Below are 26787 nucleotides of genomic sequence, written 5' to 3'. Positions count from 1 at the left end.
CATGGGATTCTCCAGGCAAGACTTCTGAAGTGGGTCACCATTTCCTCCTCCAGGGGATCTTCCCGACTCAGGGATCGAACCCAAGTCTCTTATGTCTCTTGCTTTGGCAGGTGGGTTCTTTACCTCTAGTGCGGCCTGGGAAGCCCAGGGCTGCCTGAGCAAACTCTAAGAAGGTAAAGCCGGTCAGGTGCTCCCGCTCAAAGACCTTCTATGGCTCCCAGTGACAAAGCCTACCCCCTTAGGCAGGCATCCAAGCCCTTCAGCTCTGGCTCCTTCTCCTCCCCCTCCTGCCCACAATTCCTCCTTCTCCAGCCCCGAGGAAGCTGCCATCTCAGATATGCCAAGGCCCTGCCTGGAACGCCTTTTCCATACCTTCTTTCCAGGACACGCACTTCCCTGGGGTGTGCCCACCTCCAGGAAGCCCCACTGGGTAGCGGCTCCCACTTCCCCTCCCTCACCTGCCCTGCCCCTGTCTGCCTGCCTCCCAGACCCGCTCTCCCCAAGGGCAGGCCAGGCCTGAGACACCCCCACAGGGTGTCTTGTCCTTGGGGAGTGTGTCTGAAGCTCCGATGAAGGCAGAATGCGATGTGAGTGTGCCAGGGGAGGGGGACCCACAAACCTCTGTTGGGGTGACTTAGATGGGCCTTTGAGGGGTACATCTCCTCCTCACCTCTCCGTCTTGGAGGCCCCAGCCTGACCTGGGCCCTGTGGCCACCAGTCTCCACCCGTGGCAGGGGTGAGAGGTCATAAGGGGCCAGTGCATCTTCCCCAGGGTGGGACTACCACGTGCTGCTTTCCTTCCTCCCCAGCGACTCAGAGCCTTCTTCAAACCAGCGGCCAGGTCCTCAGGTCCCGACCTGATGACTTGCCCTTTCTGGGTTAGATTTCCTCTGGCCACCCATTGTGCCCCGGGTCGGGAACCTGGGACCCCCAGAGGGAAGAGATGGGGACACCAGAGTGGGACCAGGCCTACGCAGCCTAGGGGCTGGGGGGTCCACATCTCTCGGAGAAGGAGGCGGAGGAGGACTCGCAGACGACCGGCAGGAGGGGTTCCGGGCGGGGTGCCCTCGCGGTCCTGGGAGAGGGTCCGGGCCGGGGGCGGGGGGCCGCGGCGCCCCGGAAGGAGCCGCGCACGCCCCAGCACGCGGTACCCGCCGCGGCGGCCTCGGATCCGGAGGTGAGCGCGCCCCCGCCCCGCTCCCCGCCCACCCCGCGCGCTGCGGGTCCCGGGGGGCCGGGGGGCGGGTCGGAGAGGGGCGCGGGGTGAGGCGGGGCTGCGCCGGCCCTTTTCCGCAGCGCGGGCTCCCTCCTCCTCGCTGCGCCCGGGCCCGCTCTTCCCCCTGGGGCGGCGGGATGCGGCGCTGGGCCCGGGCGGGGGCCGCGGGCCGAGGCCTGGCCGGCTCTGCCGGGGCCCCGGCGGGCGGGCGCGCGGGGCCGGGGACAGAGGGCGCGATCGCGCCCCTCCCGGCGCCGGGGCCGGGGGAGGCGGGGAGGAAGAGGGGGAGGGCGGCGGGCGGCGGCGGGCGGGGGAGCCGGGCGGGCTCGGAGGCGCGCGGCGGGCAGGCGGGCGGGCGGGCGAGGGAGCGGGCGGCGGGGAGCCCCCCGCCCCCCGAAGGAGGAGTCTGGCTCCCACTTGCTGCCTCGGACGCGCGGCTAGGCGGCCGCCGCCGGAGGAGCCCCCGCCCCTGCGCGCCTCCCTCCCCGGAGCCGGGCCCCTGCCTCCCTCCGTGCGCGCTGCTGCTCGCGGCCGCCGCGGCCGCCGAAGAGGAGCCCGGGGCCAGGTAGGGCCGGGGGCGGGCGGGGCTCGGGCCGGGGGCGCGCGGGGAGCGCGGGGCGAGGACGCCAGGCCGGGTGGGGGGCGCGGCCGGGACCCTCTTCGGGCGCGGGGTGACGCCCGCGGCGCGGCGCAGGGGCGCCCGCAAAGTTACTTTGGCTGCCTTCGCCGGGTGCCGGCGCCCTGGCCCCGCACCCCGGCTGCCCTGTGGGCCGAGCGGGTGCCGCGGGGAGGGGCTCGGCCGGAGCGCTGGACTTCGACTGGGGCCGAGGGGTCAGCGAAACTTTTCCCCGGCTCGCCGGTCGCTGCTGGCTGCTGGCGGAGTTGCTGGTGGAAGAAGCGCATTGGTGGGGTGCAAGTGATGAAGATGGTGATAACAATAGCAGCCCCTCGACGCTGAGAGCCTACTGTGCGCAGCGAAGCCCCTGCTGGTGCTTGGGGGCCACAGGAGGCGGGGACTGATGTTGACCTTGTGGCCACTTTGGCTCGGCATTGCTGGAAACTTCATCCATCCATCCACCCACCCAGCCATCCACCCATCCATCCACTCATCCACTCACTCATTCCCACATGTTTATTACTGTCTGCTCTGCGCGGGTCGCAAGGGATTCGGTGGCTACCCAGGCAGGTTCCAGCCCTTGGAGGCAATATTTCAGGGACTGCTCAGGCTAAGCAGCAGTTCTTCCTCTTGTGTGTTTCTTCTGGGACCTGCCATAGGAAGGTGAATTCTCATGGGGTCTCCCTTGACCCGGTGCAAACAGAAGGGGGTGGGTCTGAGAGCTGATCTGTCCAGGAGTCTGTTGTGTCCAGGCTTCGGTTCCTAGACCCCCGCCTTTCCTACATTGCCTCCCCACTGGGGCTGGGAGCCTGGGGCTGGGATCAGGAGGCCCCACCCTGAAACTGGCCCCCAAGGCCACTTAGCTGTCCTCTCTGGGAAGTCTTTGCCCAGGTGCTGGGGGCTGAGCTTCTCCCATCCCTTGGGGGCTTGGTTGCCTCTCCCTCCCTGATTCCAAGGCCCCTATTGAATGGCCCAGAGGAGAGCTTGTTAAGTGGCAAACAATTATGAAATTAAACCAGGGAACAAAAGTGGGTTGGTTGGTGAATGGTGAGCTGGCTCTGTAGGACTTGAATGGTGGTGGGAGACTTGTTAGCAGGGCTCAGCCAGGCTGGGGGCTGGGGGTTTGACACTACCATCGTCCATACCCTGGCTGGTATTTGCAACAACAGAAAAATGCACCAACTTCACGAATAATTTGTTACTTTGCCTAAAATGCTTGGGGGATGTCAGAGAGGCACCGGCTGACTGCCACGTTCAAGTTGGAAGCCGGGCTTCCACCCATGGGAACCAACGTACCGGGAGGCCGTTTGGGGAGGGTCTGGTGAATTTGGCTGGGTGGAGGCAGGCCTCTGGGGGTGGGTAGCACACTGGGGCTGTCGAGCCAGCCGGTGGGGATCGGGAGGCATTCTGGAGCCGGGCACAGTGTCTGTGGGGACCGCGGTGTGAGAGTCGTGCATAATAAACTGTGCTTCATGACGCCCGGCTCCTTGCAAATTGGCTTTCCGAGTGGCAGCCCCACAACACTTGTAAAACCTTTTTCCTTAAGATGGGTTTCTGCGAAATGGTTACATCTATTTGAGTGCTCACTCCGTGGAGGTCCATTAATTGGCTGATGGCTAGTCAAAAGGCGATAATCCAGTCACAGTGGTTTAATCGTGTCTTCGGAAGTGGTTCAACGTGGGGGCTGCCTTCCTATGTATTTCTCAGCCCTAGGAATTTCTGAAGACCTGGATTGAAGTAGATCCCTATGATGTTGATGTGGATAAGCTCAGATTTTGTCACCTACCCGTGGGATGTCATATCTTGGGTACAGTTGCCGTACGAACACTTACACCCTAACCCTGTAGGCTATGTTTATGGACAAATACGTCTAAGTAGAGCTAAGAGACTAGGGCTTTAGGGTCTTTCTATAAGACCCTAACTGTGTCAGGATTGCGCTGACACACAGAGTAACCATTCAAGAAAAGCCTGCTTTTTAAAAATTTCCCAGTCCACCGGTGAGACCGTTAAATCTTTATCTGATGAAAGTAATTTAAATTCATTTGGTTTCCCTTGAACTTGCTACATTCCCTTGCACGCTGTCACCTAACACAGGACACATCTCTCTGCACTTGTTTGAAGAATTAAGGATGGTAGCAGGATTTCACCGAAGGGTAGCACTCAAGGAGAAAAACCAGCATTCTGGGTGCAGGTTCCGGACTAGTGGAGGAAAGAAAACCCTCCCCAAAGTGCAATCATCTTTTAATCTATCAAAATGATTTCATTTTTCCAATTTCAGGCCCATGAACCAATCACGAATAGCAGGGCAGAGGAAATTAATCGGCCAGGCAACGACTTTTAGCAAGTAAATATTATGCACAGAAAAACACGCAATTAGTGGAGGTTAGTTAATGCCTTTCAAGTTTCGGCGGCGAGCTGCCGTGAGGGTGGAATTTCTGCATTATCGCTGAATTGTCTGTCAAAAATCTTGAATGTGACAATGCGACATGTCTCTCCCACCGCCTCTCCCTCTCCAGGAACAGAAAAGGGGTCTTTTCAAGCATTCCCCCTTTTTCATTCTTCTCTCTGAGATCTCTCCGTTCGGCAGTTGGTGTTTACCTTTGTCTGCCTGCACCTCTGGAGCGAGGGGTTCCTGGGGAGAGGGACACCCCAGGTGTAGGAGCCCGGGAATGGGATCTCAGGCTTGATCTGTGCCCACTGATCACACAGTTCCTGGCATCTCAGATGAGAGACAGGCCATCTGGGGTCTTCCTTCCGGCCAAATGTCTTACCCTGTAGGATTAGGTGCCCAACACTTGGTGGGCAGGGAAGAGACGGGGGGTGCGTCCCATAGCGAGAACCGTCTAGACTGTGCTGGGTCGCCCTGAAGGCAGTTCTTCCCTGCAACCGTGTTTCCTGGGGTGTCGATGTCCCCCACGGAATGAGACCACCAGCTAGCTGGGATTATATATTTTAATTTTAAACTCAGGTAGTGGCTCGAGATGTCCTTTGGTCTTTCCATACCATTCTGTGAATTACCATTTGGGGGTTTCTATGTGAATTTAGGCAACTTGATGTTAGACCTTGGTTGTACATCAGAGGCAGATGCAGCTACCTAAACAAAAAGTCCCCCCCCCCCGCCGCCCCCCGCCGGTTGATTTCGATATGCGTTGAGTTCAGAGCCAAGAATTGACCAGAGCCCTCTCTCTACCACCCCACTCCAAACCCTGAAAGTTTTGCTTCAATTGCACGGCTTCACATTTCCATCCCCTCCTTCCAAGGATCTGAGGCTCAGCACTGATACACATGGAAAGACTTTTGGCATCGCCCGTGCTAATTTCATCACTTTCGGGAGAACATGATGCCTGCTTCGTATTTCCCCTTCATTTCATTCTTCTGCGTTTTCCGACAACACCGCAGCCTGCAAGGCTGCAAAATATATTGCATGGCTACCTGAGAAGTGTGAGCTCTGCCCCGCACCCCATCTCTCCCTCTTCCCAACGAAGCGCTTTTGGCACTGCGGTGCTCATGGAAAAAGCAGTCGGTCCTTCCCCCACCCTAGGCTCCCTGCACAAAGGGGCGTGTGTGTTGGGAGTGGGGGGCACGTAGAGAACGGAGTTTTGCTTTTGTTAAGTTTGTCATTCAGACACATTCGTTAACTGATCATACTTTTGGAGGTTTCATCCTTAATTGCAGATTCCCGCATGATCACAAAAAAAAAAAAAAAAAAAACCACTTAAACTGATCATAAAAATGGCAAAACCCCAATCTCTGACTTAAGTGTACAATTACCATAGTGCCGATTTGATTATGCTTCAGTGACATCTGTTTAATAGATTTCCATGAGAACTGTAAATCCACGTTTACTTTCTTTGCAAATTGTATGTGAACGCCGAGCACCCCGGACTGCCCTGCTGCTCCCCCTCCCCGCCACCGTGTATGTCCCACACCCCCAGGAATGCGGGGTGTGACTTGATGGATACGTGGGAAGGGGATACAGAATCCTGTTTTTTTTTAATGCGTACCTCTTATTTCCTTTTGTGTGTGGGTATGTCTGCATGCACGTTTGAAACGAATCTGAGCAGCTTCCCACCTCAACCCCACAGGCTCGCGAATCTCCAAATGCTTTATTTCGAAAACTAGGACAGCACTTTGCAGAAGAAAAATCAGTCCATTCACCGTTATTTATGTGATTGCTGATCGGCTAGATGGATATAGAAAGCACCAAGAATTATAATAATTTATGGAGCGGAGCAGTGGTTTACAAACATTATTTCTCAACCCGAGCTTTGAGGGTTTCTTTGCTTCTCGGGCCTCGTTGGGTGCTACGGGAATGGAGGATATTCAGAATTTGAAGACCAGCCGGGTGAACTGACTGTCTTCCTATCTAAGGTTCAAGGAATAAGTGAGCAGCTATTTGTGGCAGACAGGACATGATCCAGTAAGTAGCTCTCTTCATCATTCTGAAATAAAAGTACATAATTGGAAAATGAAGCGGCAGCGGCTGCTGGGATGGGGGGCGGCAAGGAATTAGAAAGTGTAATTTAAAATCATGTAATTTGAAATTATGAAGTCATAATTCAAAACAGGCCCAGCTAAAAGGTTTGAAAGTGGTAAATGCTTTAAAGTCACTTGTGGTTGATCCTTTTTCAAGGAATATGGTCTAATTTTCATAGTATTTGTGGATTCCTTCATCGACTTAGCTCATCAACTTATTCAACGTGGCTGCTAATATCAGCTGCAGGCCAGCATTTTCCGCCCCCCTTGGAATCCACAGCTGATGAAGAAGGAGGAGGTCAAATATAAGAGCTTTCATTTTCAGGATATCGGGGGATTAGGTCTGAATTTTTTTCCTACTAAGCTGTCTGTTCCTTTTCTTTTCCTTTGAGTTCTCATGGTATTTTTTGTTTTTACCTTTTCTGATATTTTCAACTACTGACTAATCAATTGCATATTTGCTGGCACAAACAAAACAAGGGGGAAAAAAACCAGTTTAAAAGTGATTTTTTGAGCTCATGTGGAAGGAAGCATGGCCTGTAAGAGAATCATTCCCAAACCCCCTCCTTGGTATTAATACTTTTCTGTTAGATTCGATTTCCCCTGCATTTTGCTTGGGGTGGGAGCCATGATTTAGGAGGTGGTAGCATGGATTTTCTGTGACATTTTGCCATCTTGCAACTAAGCTCTTAACTAAAGCGTCAGTGCCTTTGGCTGAGCTGACTTTCTCTCAGCGTCGTTCTGGGTAAGCGGCCGGATCCAATCGTCTGCTTGTTGGGCTGCCTTGATGGTGGGGCGGGGGCTGCCGGCTGACCCCCACTCAAGGTCCAGGGAAGAGAGGCATGGGAGCGAAGACGGGGTTGGGATCCTGCAGAAGTTTTCCAGGTGTTGGGCTTTGTTGGAACGCTGCTGCGGTGCAGTCTCTCCGGGCAGGTGTTTCTCGGGGGCGTCTCCTGTTTAATGGACAGTCTCTCCTGTGTGGTCATTGATTGTCCTCTGAATTTGGGACTCAGGACAATATAACATTGCCCTGGCCCCACAGTTACGGCTTTCTTGTTCTTCAATCGCCAAGTCATGTCCAACTCCTTGAGACCCCATGGACTGTAGCCCTCCAGGCTCCTCTGTTCATGGGATTTCCCAGGCAAGGATACTGGAGTGAGTTGTCATTTATTTCCTCCTCCCGGGGATCCTCCTGGACCAAGGATCGAACCCGCGTCTCCTGCATTGGCGGGCCGGTTCTTTACCTCTGAGCTCCTCCAAACATGCTAATGCTGGAGAGGGACAGACATTGGTTACCTTAACAGCCTCAGGTTGGCTTTGATTACGGTGACCTTTATCCTTTGTGACATTTTCAGCTGTTGAAATGGGGACACTTTTGAGAGCCAGAGAGGATGCTGGTCATAATGACTGACGGGGGACAGCAGACATGAACCGAGACCGTCCCGGGCCCATCCTGCCTCTGGGGAGCCTGTGGAAGTGTTGTCTCATCTGAAGCCTAATGGCAAAAAGAGGCTATCTTTGGGCTGCCAATCGGCAGCCCTGGCAGCACAGGGGCTCGTAGGCTCCCTCTTGGATCCGCTGGGCAGACTTGGGCTGCTGGGACCACTCAGGTCTCTCCTTTGCAGAAAATCCACCTGCTGTTAAGATGCTCTTTTTTCGGGCTTTTGGCACATGCTAGTAGGCGTAGGTCGGGGCCTTCTTGGGGTCCCAAAGCCCCCTCCCCTCTAGGGTCTGAGTTGCCCTGTTGATCTGTCTGGCTCCTCCTGCTGGGTCTCAAGCCCTTCAAGGGTCAGTTTCACATCTGAGTCATTTGGGTCCCAGAACAGGATCTTCCCTCTGAGTTGGGACAGCGCGTGTTTCAGAGTTGGCTGGAGTCCTGTGGCGCCCAGGGCGCGGGAGTGCTGAAGTCTGCCTAGAAAGTTCGTCACGGGGCTGGTGGTACTGGGTGTGTCCAATTGCATCACCTTGGGAAGGACTGACCTCTGGCCCGCCCGGTCATAGGGTGGGCGGGCGGGCGGGGGCTGGGGGCCCCCTGACTATCTGAAAATCTCTGCTTGATGCTTGGAAACTCCCCGCAGCACGCCTGGGCTTCGCTGGCACTTTCTGACCTGAGGGGAAGAGGTGCTTGGGGGACACCTGCTGTGCGCCAGCTCTCTGCCAGGCGCTTCTGCACTCCTGCCGGTGGCTCTGGGAGGGAGGTTCTGGCATCCGCGTGTTTGCAGGCGAAAAATCCGGGATCTGAGGAGGTGAGCGCTGCTCTGGAGTCTGGACCTGAGGCCCGAGGGCTGCGGTTTCTCTCACGGGTTCATTCTCTCGTGTATTGTTTTATGCTTTGGCTTCTCACCTCAGACTCAGGACGTTCATCTGGGAGCTTTGGTGAGAGAAAGCCCGGGAAGGTCAGGGGCCGGGGCGGGCGGCATCTCCCCGAGCCCCGCGCCAGGAGACAGGTGTGGCGTGCAGGTAGGGGTCCTGCTAGGAGCCTTCCAGGCAGAGGGAAGAGCAGGAGGGAAGGCTCCGAGGTGGGGGCTCCCCATGTGCCCGGGAAACCCGGAGCGGAGACTGTGGCCTGAGTGGTGAGGCTGGGGCTGGTGTGGGCTCCTGGGCTGGTCTGAGGGCCGGCGTGGGGTCGTGGCTGGTCTGAGGGGCTGGTATGGGTCCTGGGCTGGTCTGAGGGCCTGACTGGGCTCCTGGGCTGGTCTGAGGGGCCGGTGTGGGGTCCTGGCTGGTCTGAGGGCCTGACTGGGCTCCTGGGCTGGTCTGAGGGGCCGGTGTGGGGTCCTGGCTGGTCTGAGGGGCTGGTGTGGGTCCTGGGCTGGTCTGAGGGACTGACTGGGCTTCTGGGCTGGTGTGAGGGCCGGCGTGGGGTCCTGGCTGGTCTGAGGGGCTGGTGTGGGTCCTGGGCAGGTCTGAGGGGCCGGCGTGGGGTCCTGGCTGGTCTGAGGGGCTGGTGTGGGTCCTGGGCTGGTCTGAGGGGCCGGCGTGGGGTCCTGGCTGGTCTGAGGGATGAGTGGGGCCCTGGCTGCTCTGAGGGGCTGGGCTTCCCCCCGGGGCGGCATGATGCTCCTGACGAGATCCGGCGTGTGGGAGGGAATGGAGTGGTCAGGGTGCCTCCTGGGCCCTTGGTGTGGTGCGTGGGCTTTGCCGACGCAGCAAGGAGGGCAGGCAGGTTGTGGGGCAGCCGCGGGAGGGGGCACCCGTGTTGGCCTCTTTCCTGGCTATGAGCTTCCGGTACCGTCGGTCCCTAATACCTCCTCACCACCTGGTGCCGTGGCCGTCATCCGGCCTTCTCCCGGCCTGACTCGACTCAGGGCGCCAACAAATAATGCCTCTGAGGGAAAACAGAAAGAGAAACTGCCTTGTGAGAGAGTAAGACTTTTGAAAAGCAATCCCTACAAAAAAGGAGGGATTTTTCAACAGGAATTTTTCAACCCAGACATTTCAAGAGCTTTTCAGCTTTCCCGGTCTGGACTGACCGGGCCTTTGTGGAACGGCCAGCCCAGTTTCCTTCATCCCCTCTGTTACCTCCTGACGGGACCAGTGAGGAAGCGGAAGCACAGAAAAGTTAGGGGACTGCCCAGGGTCCACGGCTAAGCAGTGCTGGCCTCAGAGTCTGGGCCCTTCTCTGTTGCAGAAGCGCACCGGGGCCAAGAACAGTGATAACGCAGTGAGACAGCTCATTAATGCTGCCTCTGCCTCAGGGCCTTTGCACCTGCTGTTCCCGTTGCCTGAATTCTCCTTCCCAGGTTTCTGGGCGTGACTGGCTCCCTCTCAGCATTCACTTTAGAAACGATGTCGCCTCTTCAGTCAGGCCTTTCTTGATCATCAGTTTAAAGTCACAGCCCTCTTCTCCCCCCCCCCGCCCCCATACCCCTCACTCCATCACCCTGTCCTGTCTCCTGCCAGGGACCTGTTATTGTCTGCAGGTATCTCTTCTATTTACTTATGTGTTTGCTTTATTGCCCCTACCTCCTTGAGGGCAGTGACCTGTTGATTCTTTTACTGCTATTTGTGGCATCTGGACTCATGGTGCTGTGTAGGGCCAAGGCAAACATTTGTTGAATAAGGAAAGGCATTAATTGGGCTTCCCCAGTGGCTCAGCGACTTTCCTGGTGGTTCAGACGGTAAAGTGTCTGCCTACAATGTGGGAGATCTGGGTTCAATCCCTGGGTCAGGAAGATCTCCTGGAGAAGGAAATGGCAACCCATTCCAGTACTCTTGCCTAGAAAATCCCATGGACGGAGGAGCCTGGTAGGGTACAGTCCATGGGGTCGAAAAGAGTCGGACACGACTGAGTGACTTCACTAATGGCTTAGCAGTAAAGAACTCTGCTGGGATGTAGGAGACACAGGAGATGCCGGTTCCATCCCTGAGTCAGGAAGATCCCCTGGAGGAAGACATGGCAGCCCATTCCAGTTTTCTTGCCTGGAGAATCCCATGGAGACCTGGTGGGCTCCCGCCCACGGGGTCGCAAAGAGTCAGACGTGATTGAAGCGACTGAGCGTGCACGAGCGCAAAGGCATTAATCAGTCTATCCCACCCTCTTCTTTGTGGTCCCACTTCCTTCCTGCCCCCTGGCCCGGAAGAGGCCCCTGTGGCCCGGCCTGGGTGTGTGACTTGCTCAAGGTCACTCTGCCGGCCAGAGAGCCAGGACGGAAGCCCGGGTGGTCTCTGTCCCAGCACCCTCCGCGTGCGTTGCCTGCGCGCGGTGCTGTTTTGTGGACCAGGTGTGAATGCTTCCCAAGCTCACAGCCATTTGCTGGGGAATCGTTCTCCCGCCCCGTGGATCGGCTGTGTTCTCCGCACGGTGGCTGATGCTGCTGCGGCTCCATAAATATTAAATGGGTATTAAAAGAAAGCTCTGCATTCCCAGTTTCCCTGATTTCTCTGAGCAGGGCCCATTGCAAACCCCCTTTATGTGAAATGCAGCATTTCACTGCGGAGTGCCTCCCGGGACGCTGCGCCGCCTGCCTTTCCTGGCTGAGTCCCCTGGTGCTGAGTGGCCTCCCCCACCGCGGCTGGCCGCAGGGCATGCAGGCGCCCACCCGCTCCCTGGTCCCTGCACCCCTCCCTTCATCTCTGCCTTCATTCCTGCATCCCTTCATCCTTCCCTCCATTTCTCCATCCTTCCCTCCATCCCTCCATCCGCACATCCACCAATTCAATATTTATGAAGCATCTGTGATGAGCCCTGGGGTGATGAGGATGGTGATGATAAAAACAACACTAACAACGTTTTTGAGCGTTTACTAGGCACTGGGCTCTGTGATAAGCCGTTTACATGTGTCACCTCGTTTAATCCTCATGACTGTCTGATGCTGGCTACTCTTTCTCCCTTCCATTTCGTGGACAAGGAAACAGAGCCTCTGGCAGGTGAAGCCCCTTGCTCAGGGTCGCAGAGCTGTGGGGGCTGCGTCGGAGGTACTGGGGGGTGAGCAATCGAGTGAGACCCAGGCTCAGCCCCCGGGGCACACGCAGGCTCTTCATGGGACCCTGGGACAAAGACCCCTGATCGAGGCTTCTCTGGGGAAATACCGGCATTGTGGAGGGGTGAAGGGCGAGGTTAGCCAACTGGAGAGGAGAACAAAGGTGGTCCAGGCTGCCTGCATCCAGATCTCAGCATCACCCTCTCTCTCTCCATGCTGGGCTTGGCAAGAGACTTCACTTCTCTGTGACTCACCGTTCTCTTCCGCAAAATGGGAGAAATCAGAGTATCTATGTCATAGGTAGGTGGTGACCTTAGAGAAGGCCCCCTGAGAGGATTTGAATTGCGTGCCCTGAACACAGCACTCCTTAGCTGGAGGCATCTGGGCACTAGAGCCCGCTGGGCTCAGACCTGTGTAGCTGGAGTGTGTTTAGGGCCCACGGGTCTTGGGTCCTTGTCTTTGGAGCCATGGAAATCCAGGGAGAGGATTCCAAGCAGGGCCTTGATGCAGTCAGCTCGCATTGGAGAAAATAGAGGTTCTTCAAGGCTGCTTGTGCTGTCTGCTTTCCTCGCATTGCACGCCCTTGGACCACAGGTACCCAGTGCCTGGGCAGCACCTGCCCACGCGGACCTTCTGCACACAGGTCTCCAGTTGAGCCGAATAGTGTGATGTGTGATGTGGTTGGTGGTTTAGTCACTGAGTCCTGTCCAACTCTTGCGACCTCGTGGGCTGTAGCCCACCATGCTCCTCTGTCCATGGGATTTCCCAGGCAGAGTACTGGAGTGGGGTGCCATTTCCTCCTCCGGGGGATCCTCCCGACCCAGGGATCAAACTTGGGTCTCCTGCATTGCAGGCAATCTCCTGCATTGCAGGCAGATTCTTTACCAACTGAGCCACCAGGGAAGCCCCTGTGATTGTAATAGTACCTGAGAATATTAGCTGGGAACTTGGCACCTGTGCTCAGAATTCCTGTTCATTTAACTCATATAGCTGCCCTGGGAGGCGATGTTACTGTCATCAAATCCACTTTCCAGAAGAGGAAGCTGAGACTTAGATTAGGAAGTTGGCTTGAGATCACACCCTGGTGGCTCAGATGATAAAGAATCTGCCTGCAATGCAGGAGACCAGGGTTCGATCCCTTGGAGAAGGGAATGGCTTCCCACTCCAGCATTCTTGCCTGGAGAACTTTATGGACAGAAGAGCCTGGCAGGCTACAGTCCACGGGGTCGCAAAGAGTCGGACTTGACTGAGCGACTTAACACTTCAACGTCAACACAGCAGCTCAGCACGAGGTGGGGACTCAAATTCTTATTCAGATCTGGGCTGATGGAGCCTGGACCTCGGCGTTTGCTGCCCTGAGGCCTCTCCCAGGGTTAACAGGATGGTAACAGGCCAGAGGCCTGGATGCCCAGGCTCACCCAGCCAGGAGGCCAGCCACACAGCATGCGGTAGGAGGGCTGATTCGCTTAGAAACAACGAACAGGACAGAGAACAGGAGCAAGTCATCTTCTGGAGAGAAGAGGCTGATTTTTTTTCCCTGATCTTCCCAAGTGGATAAGAGGAGTGTGTATTCTGAATCAGGATGTATTTGGGAGGGGGGAGGGGAGTGAGGGGAGAAGAGAAGGATTTGCTGTTTATTGCACTGTGTATGGGCGTGCTTGTTGAGAGTTAAAAAAATTAATAATCCATTTCTCCTTCGCACCTAATTAAAATGTTCTCCAGTCTTTAATTTTTGTCATTTTCCTAATCTAGTTTGTTTTCTGACTGTGTCGATTCTTCTTCCACATGCAAAGAGGATTTTTCTTCGTTTAGCGTGACTGGGATCTGACTGTCCAAGAATAGTTTAAATGATGTTATTTTCTCTTTGGTGAAATGTGGCACAAAGGCAATTGTCGGAGGGTCTTAATGACCAAAACCTGAAACAAAACAAATCTTTGAAGTGTTTCCTATTTACATAGTTTTAAAAAAAATTACAGAAAAGAGCAAGGAAAAAAAAAAAGATGCTTTTAGTGAAGAAGCCGCGGCTGTCGTGGCAAGTATGTATATCAGGGTAGGATGGAACCTTAACCAGGATTCCACAAAGCCGAGCTGGAATCGAAAACGGACAGTTTCATCCAGTAACTACAAATGCAAACTGCACTTTCCAATGAAAGAAATGAAAAAAAAATTATATAGCATTTGTGAGCTGTGATTATGAGTGGTTTCAAGGTTTGACTGTGCAGAGTGGAATTCCTGAGATCCTTACAAAGCTTTTGAGGTTTTTTTTTTTTTTTTTTTTTTTAAAGTAGGTCTTCCCTTTCCCTACCCCACACCCCGACGGCCACCCCCTGAGTTGAGTTGGTGTACAGCAATCTTTCTGGGACAATCCCTTCTCCAGGCGCTGCTAAAACATCTTTAGGCAAAATGGTTGTTGATGAAGGAATTTGCGCCCGCACTGTCTTCACCTGCTTGGGCTTGTAGGGGTGTACACGTGGGTCTGTGTGGGAGTGTGTGTATGCTTGGGTGGGGGTAGGTCTGTGAGGAGGCGGTGGGGTTGGAGGTGATTCCTTCTTATTCCCCAATCCTGAAAAGTAAAACTTACCTTACCTGTTTCCAGAATACCAGCCATTGTCTTCCGCATCTCACCGTCACCCTGTGGGCTCCGGGAGGGTGGGTGGGGGGAGGTGGTTGTCGAAGGCAGAAAAAAAGTCTTAAGTATTTAAACATGTTGGACCATGCAATGCATCCGTCCATGGTGTTGTGGGTTGTTTTTTTTTTTTTTTTCTTTTTGGTCCCCTCCCTCCCTTTCCTTTTCTTTTTACCAAAGTATATTCATCAAACTGCTGAGTTGGAAAGATTTGTAATGAGTTTTTGAGCTGTACGGCTGTGGTTTTTTTTTCCTCTCCCCCGCCCTCTCCCTCTTTCTAAATCTTCATCTGACATTAAATAAAGCAAATCCCAAACAGATTAACTGTCGCTTGGTTCTGCTCCGTCTCCTCAGTCTGTTCCCAGGTCTGGCTCGGGGCCGGGCAGCGGGAGATGCCCGCGGGGCCCGCGGAGGCCCATGTGGCGCGCTAGGTGGGACCCCGGCGTCCTGAAGGCAGAGGCCCTGGCCCTCCTGCCCTGCGGCCTGGGCATGGCCTTCTCACAGTCCCACGTGATGGCCGCCCGGAGGCACCAGCACAGCCGGCTCATCATCGAGGTGGACGAGTACAGCTCCAACCCCACCCAGGCCTTCACCTTCTACAACATCAACCAGGGCCGCTTCCAGCCGCCGCACGTGCAGATGTAAGTGGGCGCCCCCGATGGAATCCACACCCCCCCCTCACCCTGGGAAGGCAGGGAGGAGGCGAGAGCGGATGGGCCGCCCGGGGGTGGGCTCCTGGACTCGCGGTACCCCACCATCTCCTGCCCGTTGACGGCGATGGATCGCGAGGCTTGGGACAGGGGGGACGGGGGAGAAGTTGCAGTGTGCTGGCCTTGTGGGCCGATTCTGGCCCAGAGTCTTGTTTCCTTTGGCCGGGAGGATGTTTTACAAACATTGAAAAATGAGGTGATGGCACGTAAAAATCCAGACTTCTGGCTTTGCTCTACGAAACCCAAAGTCGTGGCAACCCCAGGCCCGTATGTCCTTGTGGCAGCATTTGGGGCGGAGGAGGGGGTGCTGAGTTCCAGCTGCCACCCCCTTGGTGTTTGGGTCACTGACTCCCTGGTCTCATTCCTGTTCCTCGTTGCACAGATGGGGAGACTGAGGCGCAGAGAGGGGGCGAGACGAGACTTGTTGCAGGGCCAGGGCAGGGCAAGACCCTGGTCGTGGCCTGACTGTTCTCCTTTCCTTCTGCCCAGACCCCCTTGGCTTCCCCCAGAGGACCAGGGAATTCTGCCACCTGCCCTTTGAGGCTGATGGAAAATATCAGAGGCGCCCCAGCGGTAGGGCCACAGTGAGAGCACAGACTCAGGACCCACACACGAGTAGAACCTTTCTGCTCCCTGGGTCTTTTCCGGTGGTCTGGAGAGGAGCCTGTGGCACGGGGTAGAGGTGGATAAATTCCAGGCCCAGCCCTGGGCGGCTCCTTGGGTCACCCGATCTCCTCCTCCTTTGTCTCTGCTGGCCCGCCCAACAATCCGGCCAGACAGGTGACCCCCCGCGAGCCCAACACAGCTCCAATCCAGGGCATTTGCCACACTTAGCATCCTTTCCCGGTGATGTCTGTGGACAGGAGTGCTTACATGCTTTCCTCTGAGAGTTTAGGCGTTTGTCTACTCCATTGTTGAAACTCCTGTCAGCCCCTTCGGGGTGCTCCTGTTTGGGTCTGTCTGGGTCTTTGACAAGCCCCTGACAAGTGGGGAGCCCCGCGAGTCCCCTCATCTCCCATCTCAGGAGATGAGAGCTGTGATGGGACGTTCCTGGGCTGTAGGGCCCAGGGCAGGTCCCCAGACCAGCAGGCTGGGTCAGATTTCCCCTCCAAGGATGCAGGGCCCGGCTTCCTCTTGGGCCATGGGCACTAGCTGTGGGGGACAGTGGTCCCATGAGGTGCTAGCTGCTGCCCGTTTAGGAAGACAGGAAGATCCGGGATGTGACCCGAGTCGAGAAGGAGCCGGGGGGCGTTCCACTCCCAGGCCCAGAGGTGCTGTGACTGGGTCACTGCCTCGTGTTCCTGTGTGGTTCCCTCTGGACAGGTCTTCTTTTGTAAAGGGTGAGTGCAGAGATTATTGATGGGAGCAAGGGCTCTGGAGGGCAGGGGGCACCTGACCTGGGGGTGGGCTCCAGTGCTAGGAGCTCCCTCTTTCCTGCAGCGCTTTCTCTGGAAAATGCTTATTTCTGTGGGGGCTGCAGGACTGGCCTTGTCAATAGGATGAGATGGTTGGATGGCGTCATCGGCTCAGTGGACATGATGAGTTTGAGCAAACTCCTGGAGATGAAGGACAGGGAAGCCTAGCATGCTGCAGTCCGTGGGGTCGCAAAGAGTTGAACATGACTGAATAATTGAAGGACAACAACAAGATTTCTCTTTGGGAAACTCCCTGCAGTGTTCAGTTTGGAACCAGACTGGCAGATCTGGGCAGGACGGGAGGCCTTGGGTCTCAGGCATGCTTTTCCTTGGTGTTTCTGGGACCTTGAGGCCTGGCATGGCTGCTGCAAGGGGAGGCCTTCCCAGGGCTGGGTTTTCTCTTCTGTTGATGGAGTTGGTCCTCCTGGGCTGCAAGTCACAGTGCATGAGGTCCCCAGATGCTGCTGGGAATGGGTGAGAGCCCCAGGCCCTCAGGCAGAGCAGGTGGGGTGTGTGTGTGTGCGCGCGTGTGTGCCTGTGTGCACACCCATTCAGAGGGGTCCCTGGGCACAGCAGATAATGCCAAGGCAGAGCTGTCATGTAGGGAGCCCCCGGGTAGCCCCAGTTGTAGAACAGAGCTAGGTCAATAGAAGTCAGGAGAGTTGGGGGAGCCAAGGGGCTGAGGGAGGACCTTCTGGAGAAGATGCCTTGTAGGTTGAGACCCAGAGAAGCAGGATCAGGGGCAGCAAGTTGGGAAGTTGCCGCAGGGTCTGAGCCAAAGGTAGCGGGGATGTCCAGGAACTTCCAACCCAGGTGGGAAGCACGCGGGCCCCCGCGGGCCAGGCTGTCAGAGGAAGGGCAGTGAGCGGCCAGCTGAGAGGGGTCACGCCCCCCATCTAACAACTCTGGGTTATTGGTTCATTTCTTCATTCACTCACCCACCCGGGGTATCTGTGAGCAGTTGCCAAGCACGCTGGTTAGTTAGGAACATGGACTCCGGGGGCTTCCTTGGTGCCTCAGATGGTAAAGAATCTGCCTGCAGTACAGGAGACCCAGGTTCCATCCCTGGGTTGGAAAGATCCCCTGGAGAAGGAAATGGACACCCACTCCAGTTTTCTGGCCTGGAGCATCCTGTGGACAGAGGAGCCTGGCGGGCTTACAGTCCATGGGTCGCAAGAGTCAGACACGACTGAGTGACTAAACCACCACCATGGGCTCCAGGCTAGACCGCCTGGATTTGAATCCTGGCTTTGCCACTTGATTGTGACGTGTCTCTTGGTGCCTCTGTTTCCCTATCTACATAATGCTGCTCCTGAAATGCTGAGGATTAAGTCTGTGGGTCCACATAGAGAGGGGCCGGGTGGTAGGGGTCCATGCCTGCCGGGCTAGGTGCTCAGGACTCAGCAGTGACCACGGACGGAGCCTCGCTTGCGCTGAGCTGATGCTCCCACGGGCTGTGCCATGAAAGTCATTAAGTGCAATAGCGTAGGGTTCCGGCAGCACTAAGTGCCGTGGAGAAAAAGCTTAGTGGCTTTTTGTGGTCACTTAGCTGTTGTGGGCAGAGCAGGTTCACACTGGCCTGCCCCGTTCCATCCCTCCTGGCCTGCTCTATGCCGTCCCCTCCTGAGGCTCGAGCAATAGGGCTTGGGGGTGGTTAGGGATTCGGGCCAGGCCCCCGAGGAGAGCATACAGCGAGCCCCGGCTCTGGACTCCTGCTCCAGTGCTCTCTGATTGCCTGCTTGGGTCACCCCGGCTTGGAAATGCAGCTTTGCACACAGCCGGGTGAAGCCGGGCCCCTGCAGGACTGGGTGGGTGGCCGCTGTCTCCCACCCCCCCCACTCTTCCGACTCACACCCTGCGTGCAGAGGAAGCGTGTGGGTTTCCATGGCGCGTCTCCACCGAGGGAGATGCCACTTCCCGACACGTGATTTATCGCCACCCTGGGCTTTGTCTCAGGGTGAGGGAGCGAGGGGCCTTATTTAATAAATCCACAATTTATATTTAATAACAACAGTGACAGCCCAAACGTGGCCTCCGATGGAGCCCTGTGATTTATGCGGTTGCCCCCAGAGACCCAGGTGGTAACCAGGCTGCCTTTGCCTGAGGAATGAATGTCTGGATCTGGGGCTCAGGGTTTTGAGGCCTGAGACCAAAGACCACCCCCCCACCCTGGGGGCCGAGCAACACTGCCCCTGGGGAGACCTCTCGAGGTACGGGCCCCTGCGTCCTGGGCTGGACAAGTGGACCGCTGGCCTGGTGCTCAGTGAGAAGGCAAGAGCGGTGCGGGAGGGACAGGTCACCACGGGGTCCGCCTTACAGGAGACTGGAGCCAGGCGTGGCAACTCCTCTTTGGCCTTTGTTTATTTATAATATTTATTTATTTGTTTGACTGTGCTGGGTCTTCACTAGGGCACGTGGGGTCTAGTTCCCTGACCGAACCCAGGCTCCCTACGTGGGAGCACGGAATCTTAGCCACTGGACCACCAGGGAAGTCCCTCTTTGTCTTTAAAAGGAGTCCTATTGGTGGAGACTCAGTTCAGTTCAGTTCAGTTGCTCAGTTGTGTCCGGTGCTTTGCGACCCCGTGGACTGCAGCACGCCAGGCCTCCCTGTCCATCACCAGCTCCCAGAGTTTACTCAAACTCAAGGCCATTGAGTCGGTGATGCCGTCCAACCATCTCACCCTAATGTCATCATTTAAAGACCCTCCAAGCACGTCAGGCTGTTCGGGGGTCCTTGAAGAATGTGGCAGGGTGGGGGACATCACTCTGTGCCAGGCCAGGAGCGTCCCCTGGTTTCCGGCCTCCTCACTGGGCAAGGCTGGAGTGCTGATGCCCTCACTAGGTGAGATGGAGGCTTCAGAAGGGACCCGGTGGCCCCTAGCCTGTCCAGGCGCTGCAAGGTCTCCAGGAGACAGTGAGGGTCGGCCTTGGGCCCAGGAGAGGTGGGGGTTGGGGGTGGGACGGCAGGCGGGAGGCCCTCACTTGGGCTCTGTCTGTTCTCACGTGCCATCCTGAACCTCTCCCCAAGGGCTCCGGGTGCAGTTCTGTTTTCTGGGACCTTCCATTCTCCCTCCTGCCTCCAGGCTTTGCACATGCTGCTCCCCGCCCCCTCCCCCCCCTCGCCCCGCCCAGTCTATGTCCTGCTAACATGGACTCATCCTTCGGATCTCATTTCCTTGGAGTGCCTTCCCCGATCCCTCGCCAAATCTCTCTGGCCGCCCTCCCTCCCCCAGATCTAGGCACCCAGAGCCTCCCCTTCACGGCACTGCTTCAGCCTGTGCTGATACATGCCCTCGTGGGAGAGTTTTCTAAGCGTCTCTCCCCTCCACCAACACAGGCTGTCTCCCGAGCCTAGCACAGCGGACAGGAGGAGGGAAAGGAAAGGGAGCGAGGATCAGGCAAGGCACACGCCCCAGGAAGAGTGAGGGGATCAAGGAGGGCTTCCTGTTGGTGGCAGCATAACCCCTGGGCTTGGAGGACCAGCAAAGGCAAAGCCAGGAGGTGGGGAGGAAGGGAGGCATGGGGACTCCGGGTGCAGGTTTGCCTTAGAGCCAGTGCTTGGTGGGAAAGAGCCTTAGACAGTGGTGCAGCTCAGCGCCAACCAATCCTTGCCTTCCCCTGGGCCTCTGTTTCCCCATTGGTAGGATGAGAGAAGGAGACTAGAGGTCTCTCTCATTCTAAAAGCCCATGGCTGATGCCCAGTCACATGACTGGACCTGGTTTTGGAACTTCATTGACGACAAGTCCTCTGCCATCCAGCCCCCTGACCTTCAGGGTACCCTGTTTCCCCAGAAATAGAGATAACAGGGTGGGGGACGGCCTCTGCTTCCCATGCCTATGTGAGTTTTTGGCATTAGTAGTTGCATTTCAAGGGTGTCAATGGCTCAGGGGAGAGAGAGACCGAGAAGGGGGCCAGGACCTAGGAAACAGGCTGCAGGGGGCATCCATCAGGTTTCCAGTTCTCACAACGTCTCCAAGAGAGTGGGTGGTCCCCACCTTACAGAGCCGGATGGGAGGCTGGAAGGGTCCCAGGCACAGTGAAGAGGTTGCTGAGCCCAGATGCCACCCTGGATCTGGGTGCTAGAGACTGTGTTCTCTATTCTGCATCATCCCTGCCGCCAGGGTTCCTGTGGGAAGGTCCTGGGTGAGGCTGGGGGGACGTGATGACAGGTTTCAGGTCTCAGAGAAAGAGAGAGAAAGAGCCACAGCCTTGCTTGGGGCCATCTCGGCAGGTAGACGCTTTGCGGGAGTCGAGTTTGGCCCCTCCCAAACCTGGAACATTTATTTCCATACTTTCTTTCTGGTCTCCCGAAGAACATGGCTGGGAAATAACCATTTTCCTCTGTTTTATGGGGTTAAATGCCCCAATTCCTGTTCTGAAGACCCAGGTTCAAATTCTACTCTTTAACTTAGGAGCACGGGTCCTGGGTGTGGGACTAACCTTCCCAGGCCTCAGTTACTTGCTCCATAGAGCTGCTACCACTCAAGGGTTAACCAGATTGCAAATTGTCTTAAGGGTAAAGGAGAGTTTCCTGGCTCACGTCCAGGTTTGGATCCAGCTTCAGGCACAGCTGGATCGCGGGTTCCACTGATGTTGTCACGCCTGCCCATCCTTCGTGCGCTCTGACTCTCAGTATCCTCATTCTCGTTCTTTTCCTCCCTTCAAAACACAGGTGGGGTTTCTAGGCGCTGCCCAAGGTGGTCTGGATGGGTGTCCTGTCCTGTACCTCGCAGGCGTTTGATATTTAGTAGGCACTCATGAAGCATTTGTCTATAGAAATGAAGTACAGCCTGGAAATAGCCCAGTTCGGTGTGAGTTCTGGAACCAAAAACTGGCTTCAAATCCCAGCTCCACCAGCTTCTGTAGCTGAGATCCTGGGCAAGTCAACCTTTTCTTTTTTTATCTTTTTTAAATTTGTTTTTGATGTGGACCATTTTTAAAGGCTTTATTGAATTTGTTAGAATACTGCTTCTGTTTTATGTTTTCCTTTCTTGACCACAAGGCCTGTGGGATCTTAACTCCCTGACCAGTGATCAAACCCACACCCCCTGCATGGGGAGGTGTAGTCTTAACCACTGGACCACCAGGGAAGTCCCTAGCCAGCCTTTTTTTGATCCTCAGTTTCCGCATCTGTAAAATGGACACAGGCATAGTGCCCTGCTCATATGGTCCCTGTGAGGGTGAAGAGAGCAGATGCGTGTACAGTGCTTTGCACACAATGAGCTCTCAACCCATGGGAATCATCAATATCATTACTGTTGTTATTATTTCAAGGTTGAGCATTTGTTACAATCCAAATAGCTGGAGGACAGTGCAGGGAAATAAAAGTCTGTTTTTGTTTTTGTTTTTGTTTCCTCTGGGGATTATTAGGTTTGCATCCTCATGGAGCTCAGAAGCCTCAGGGCGAAGAGAAACAAGAGCAGAGTTAATTAAAGAGCCCAGGCTCCAGTAGCAGGCCCAGCCCGACTAGCGCCGGTGGAATTCGTGTGCTCCTGGCTGGTAGACGGCAGGAGCGTCGGCTGGCTCAGGGCTCCTCCACGGAGGGACACACAGGACGAGAGATCGCTGGGGCCCGAGGTGGCTCTGGGGATGGCATATCACTTCTTGTGTTCCCCTTTTTTGTGTCTTTGACTTGGTCTCAGCCTCCTTGTGGCATCTTTACAACCTCGGTGTATGTGAGGCCAATGAATGAATGGATGAGTTTGATTGACTCACTCATGCTAATTACTGTGCCAGGCCAATAGCTCAGTGGTGACTGACTGCCTTGCTCCAATATCAGCTGTGTTAGGGGCAGACAGGTGGATTCCCAGGCCTCTTACCTGCAAGACTTGTCTGTCATATGGTGGGGGAGCGGGGTGGGGAGCAACCCAGAGGACAGAGGAGTGGCAGGAATTCCTGGGAGGGAGATTTGTGTTTCTAGACCAATTGAGGCATCACCTCCTCCTGGCAAGTTCAGGGGGCCCCAGGCCAGACTGGGGCCTTCTCTGGCCCCCAAGGCCCTCTGCTGCCCCATCGGACCTTGTGGCTTTATTGTTACTACCTGGCCGCGTCTTGTCTCCACCATCAGTCTGGGACCTGGCCTGGTTCATTCAGTTCTCCAGCTCTTAGCCCAGAACTGGTACCCAGTAGGCGTTCAGGATGTGTTTTGTTGAATGAATGAGGGACGGAAGGAATGAAAGAATGGGAGAGGGAAGAGAAAGGACTCCGAGAACCCTCCTGTTGGACATCATCAGACTCAGAAATTCTTCCTTTTCCCCGATCGGACCTAACTCTGAGCCACCGGGGGTCCTTGTTTGACTTAACCACCCCCAGAAAAGGGCCCTGGGAGTCTCTCCCCCGGAGGCCCGGTGACGGGGAGAGGCTGGCACAGGGCTGCGGCTGCCGCTGGGTGGATGGAGCTTGCTCATGCTCCCTGCACATTAGCATGCTGAACCCACGTCTCTCGTAAGGTGTTAATTAAATTTCTTCGAAGTATATTGTCTGAAAAAAAAAAAAAAAAGGATAATTAGAAAGATGTCTTTAAAAGTATTTATGTAACTGATATGGTACCGCTTTTGGTTTGCCGCATAATTAGATTTAAACACAACTCGAGCGGCATACTCATTTGGAGAGAGCAGCTCGTTGAAATGTCATTGCGTTGTTTTTCAGCGTTTTGAGCCTGGCAGAACCAGTCAGCTGAGGAGGCAAGAGCCGGGGTTCTCTGGGAGAGCGCTGAGCTGGGAGTAGGGAGCTGGGGTCGTCTCCCACGGTCCTCATTTATTCCCAGGTCACCTGCTCAGTATCCTCACGTGCAAGACAAGAGGGCTTCCAGGGCCTCCCGGGGACTGAGAACTTACAGTTACACAGCTACGGCTTTGTAATTTTCTGAGTGTCATTGCCTAGTGAGGGACGGAGCTCCATTACACAGACGAGAAAACCAAGGCCAGGCATTTTCCTGTTATAAGTTAGTGACGATCAGCAGATCTGGGTCTTCTAAATCCAGAGCTGTTTTCCTGCAGGACCCTGGAAAGCCCTCGTTCTCAGCATGTTCAGACCAGCTCGTAGGTTTGGAAAATTGCTGTCTGCTTTCACGCCTTTATCTTACAAGTTCCCACGAAATCCCACCCTGCACACGTGGCTTGGCCTGGATGCTCTCTCTGCACAGCCCTGCAGAGTCGGTTCTTCCAACTGGATGAGGACCTCAGTCCATGCGTCCTCCATGGGACCGACAGCAACCCTCCAGGGGGGTGAAACCTGGATTTTCGGGGGTGAAAAAAATCTTACTCTTATTATAAAGTGTAGATACACACATAGTAAATGAACAGATATACAGTGTATCTGTGGTGTTAAATTTTCACAAGAGAGGGGTGAGTAGAAAAAGCATCTTATGTAGGTCCCTTAGGGGCTGACAGTGAAAAAAATATTGGTTGAGAGGTGCTGCTTGTCAAATAGCAGGTCAGTTGTGGTCATCACACAGGTGCACAGAGGTCCACATGCCGGGCTGTACCTGTCAGCTCTTCCCACTCATCACCTCCTTTATCTAACCCTCACACAAACCCCCCGGGGGTTCCCGTGTTATGGAGGGGAAACTGAGGCTCAGGGGGAAATCTTTTGCCTGATTGGTGAGCAGAGGGTCAGGGTTTGGATGCGGGGGGATGCGATCTGGACCACAGGTGACCTGATCTGCCTGTGGTCTGAGCTGATGGGACGTGCACTGTAGGCTCCCAGCACCATGGCCCCTGGATCCCACAGTCCCCTCTCTCCCCAGGGTGGACCCAGTGCCTCATGACGCCCCCAAGCCGCCCGGCTACACCCGCTTTGTCTGCGTGTCTGACACCCACTCGAGGACAGACCCCATCCAGATGCCCTATGGTGACGTGCTGATCCACGCCGGGGACTTCACCGAGCTGGGGCTCCCGAGTGAGGTGAAGAAATTCAACGAGTGGCTGGGTAGGTGCCAGAAGGGGTGGCGCCTGGGAGCGGCCAGACTCGGGGTGGCCCCCTGCCCCCTGCCTTTCCTCCCTGCTCTGCCTGGCCCCTCCCTGGCCTTTATCACCTGTCCACCTCCCCCAGGAAGCCCCCTGACCTCCGGGACCAGGCCTCACCCCTCTGACTATCTCATCACACCTGAGAGGTCTCCCGCCCCAGCACGTGTCTCTGCTGTGACTTTCTATTTGTTTGTGGGATATTTTTTTGGCCTGGGAGACTCCCTTCCAAAGGCAAACCCAGGTTTGTTTTTGTCCAGTTGCGTGTCCAGCCCCCAGTACCTTGGTCCAGGTAAGTACCCAATAAATAACTGATGAATGAATGAATGAATGAATTGGTGAGTCAGTGACCGAGTGAGTGAACAAATGAATGACTCTCTGAGAACAGTGATGCCAAGGCAGGCGCTCAGCTGGTTGGACCGGCTCAGACACCCGCCACCCTTGACTGCTGGCCCAGTGAGGGGACCCCCCCCAGGCCTCCATGGCCCCAGCAGGAGCCCAGGGCCCCAGTGTGGGCTCTGTCGTGGGCAGCTGTTGGTACAGACAGCAGAGCGCATGCCGTCCCATGCCGTGGGAGATGGTGGGCCGTGATTCACAAGCAGCACCCCCAGGGTTTTGTCTCTGATTTTGCTTTCTTCCAAAATAAGAAAGATGTAAATCTGGGGTGCCCCCCTGGGAAAAGCTGCTTGCTCGGAATCCAGAGAAACCTCATGGTGACTCTCTCCTCCACGGCCCCAGTGGGGACTGCTGGACGGCCCCGGTGGGCAGGCCTGCTGTCTCAGAGGCGTGGGGCCGAGGCCGGCCCACCTCCCCTCGCAGCCCCTCGTGGCCGCCAGACGGTCCCCCGCGCCTCCCCAGGGGCGTCCTGCTGTGCAGTTGGCTGGGAGCTCCACGAGCAGAGGGCCAGGAGCGAGGCGGGTAGCTGCAGCGAGAGAGGCCCGGCTTTGCCAGTCGAGACAAATATTTACAAGCAAGGCCTTCCCCTCCTCTTGGCAGGCTTGGAGCTTTCAATATTGATCTTTCAAATGGGGAATTCTAATCAAGGCCCCTGTTTGGGCTGAGCCCTGCGAAGGCTGGGATGGGGTTGGCGGGGGGGCTCCTGCAGGAGGTGAGTCTGCCCCAGTGCATCTCCCCTTGCCCTGCGCTGCCTCCAGGTTCTAGGAAGGGGGCTGTCATGGAGACGGCTTTCTCTTGAATATTTATTTATTGGATTTGGGCTACGTCAGGTCTTGGTTCCTGGGAGGCCTCACTCCTCTTCAGTTACAGCAGGTGGGATCGTAGTTGCGACGTTCGGGCTCCATTGCCCCACGGCACATGGGACCCTCGTTCCCCCGACCAGGAATCTAACCTGTGTCCCCTGCATGGCGAGGCAGATTCTTAACCGCTGGACCACCAGGGCAGTCCCGAGGCTGCTTTCTCAGCCCCCTGCTCTAGGTCTCAAAGAGATGTGAGGCTGAACCGAGCGCCTGCGTCCCCAGCAGAGAACAGGAGTCGCTGGTGGCTGGGCACGTGGTCCGTGCCAGGCCCGTCTGGTAGGCTCCTTACCGCCGCTGCCTGGTTGAACTTGAGGAGCAGCTGTTTGACGTGGGCGCTGTTTGGATCCTTATCTGACCAAAGGCGATGTTGGCCCCCGCCCCTGCCCTGAGGTTCCGAAAAGTGGGGACTGTTTCTGATGTACCCCTGGCCTAGATGTGTTCCTCTCCACGCTGAGTGAGTAATGAAGCCAGCAGGTGCATGTACCGTGGGGGTGGGGGGTGGTGGCTGGGGGTGGTGGCCGGGGGCTGTGAGCTGTCAGTGCAGGTGCTGAGGGTGGCCTCCCCCTGGATGGGAGGTTTCAGGGACAAGCTGTCGCTGGGCTGGGTTTGGCCTGAGAATCGGGGAGTTTGTGCGGGGAAAGGGGTAACTGAGGCCAGAGCCTTCGGGGGACACGTGTGTCTGGGTTGGAGGGAGGGGGTCTGGGGGAACATGAGGGCAGTGAGCCTGAAAAGGGGTGTGGGGCCTCCCAGAGACTCTGAAGCCGAATGGAAGCCAGGGGCCCGGGAGGCCCGCCTGGTGAGATGGCCATTTTAGAAAAATCTCTCTACCTGCCTCTTAGTAGAAGTCAGAACTAGGTGCCGTGGGAACAAAGGGGGAGGCTTTCTTGGTAATTTGCACTTGGCAATGGATTGATTTATTCGCCTGGATTGTGCCGGGTGGGAAGGGTGAACTTGCAGAGGGGTCTTCCTTTTACAAAAGGGGCCTCTCCCCTTGGCAGCCTTGAAGCGTTTGCAGATGTCAGTGCTTGTCACTCAAGTGGGCTGGGCGGGGCTTGAGACTGAAGAGTGACTGAACGGGGCCGCG

General features: G+C 56.0%; 1 protein-coding gene across 1 annotated transcript in view; it reads left to right on the top strand.

Moving 5' to 3' along the window:
- Positions 1-14774: 14774 nt before the first annotated feature.
- Positions 14775-26787, top strand: part of MPPED1 (metallophosphoesterase domain containing 1) — a 65380-nt gene continuing 53367 nt past the window's right edge. Inside the window, exons 1-2 of the mRNA XM_061124023.1 lie at positions 14775-14998; positions 24231-24412. Of these exons, the coding sequence (XP_060980006.1) occupies positions 14775-14998; positions 24231-24412 (406 nt within the window). The remainder of the gene's footprint in view (positions 14999-24230; positions 24413-26787) is intronic.

This window comes from Dama dama, chromosome 22 (genome assembly GCF_033118175.1).
Source record: "Dama dama isolate Ldn47 chromosome 22, ASM3311817v1, whole genome shotgun sequence".
In the NCBI taxonomy this organism is placed as follows: Eukaryota; Metazoa; Chordata; class Mammalia; order Artiodactyla; family Cervidae; genus Dama; species Dama dama.
This window is presented reverse-complemented; position numbering and strand designations above follow the sequence as displayed.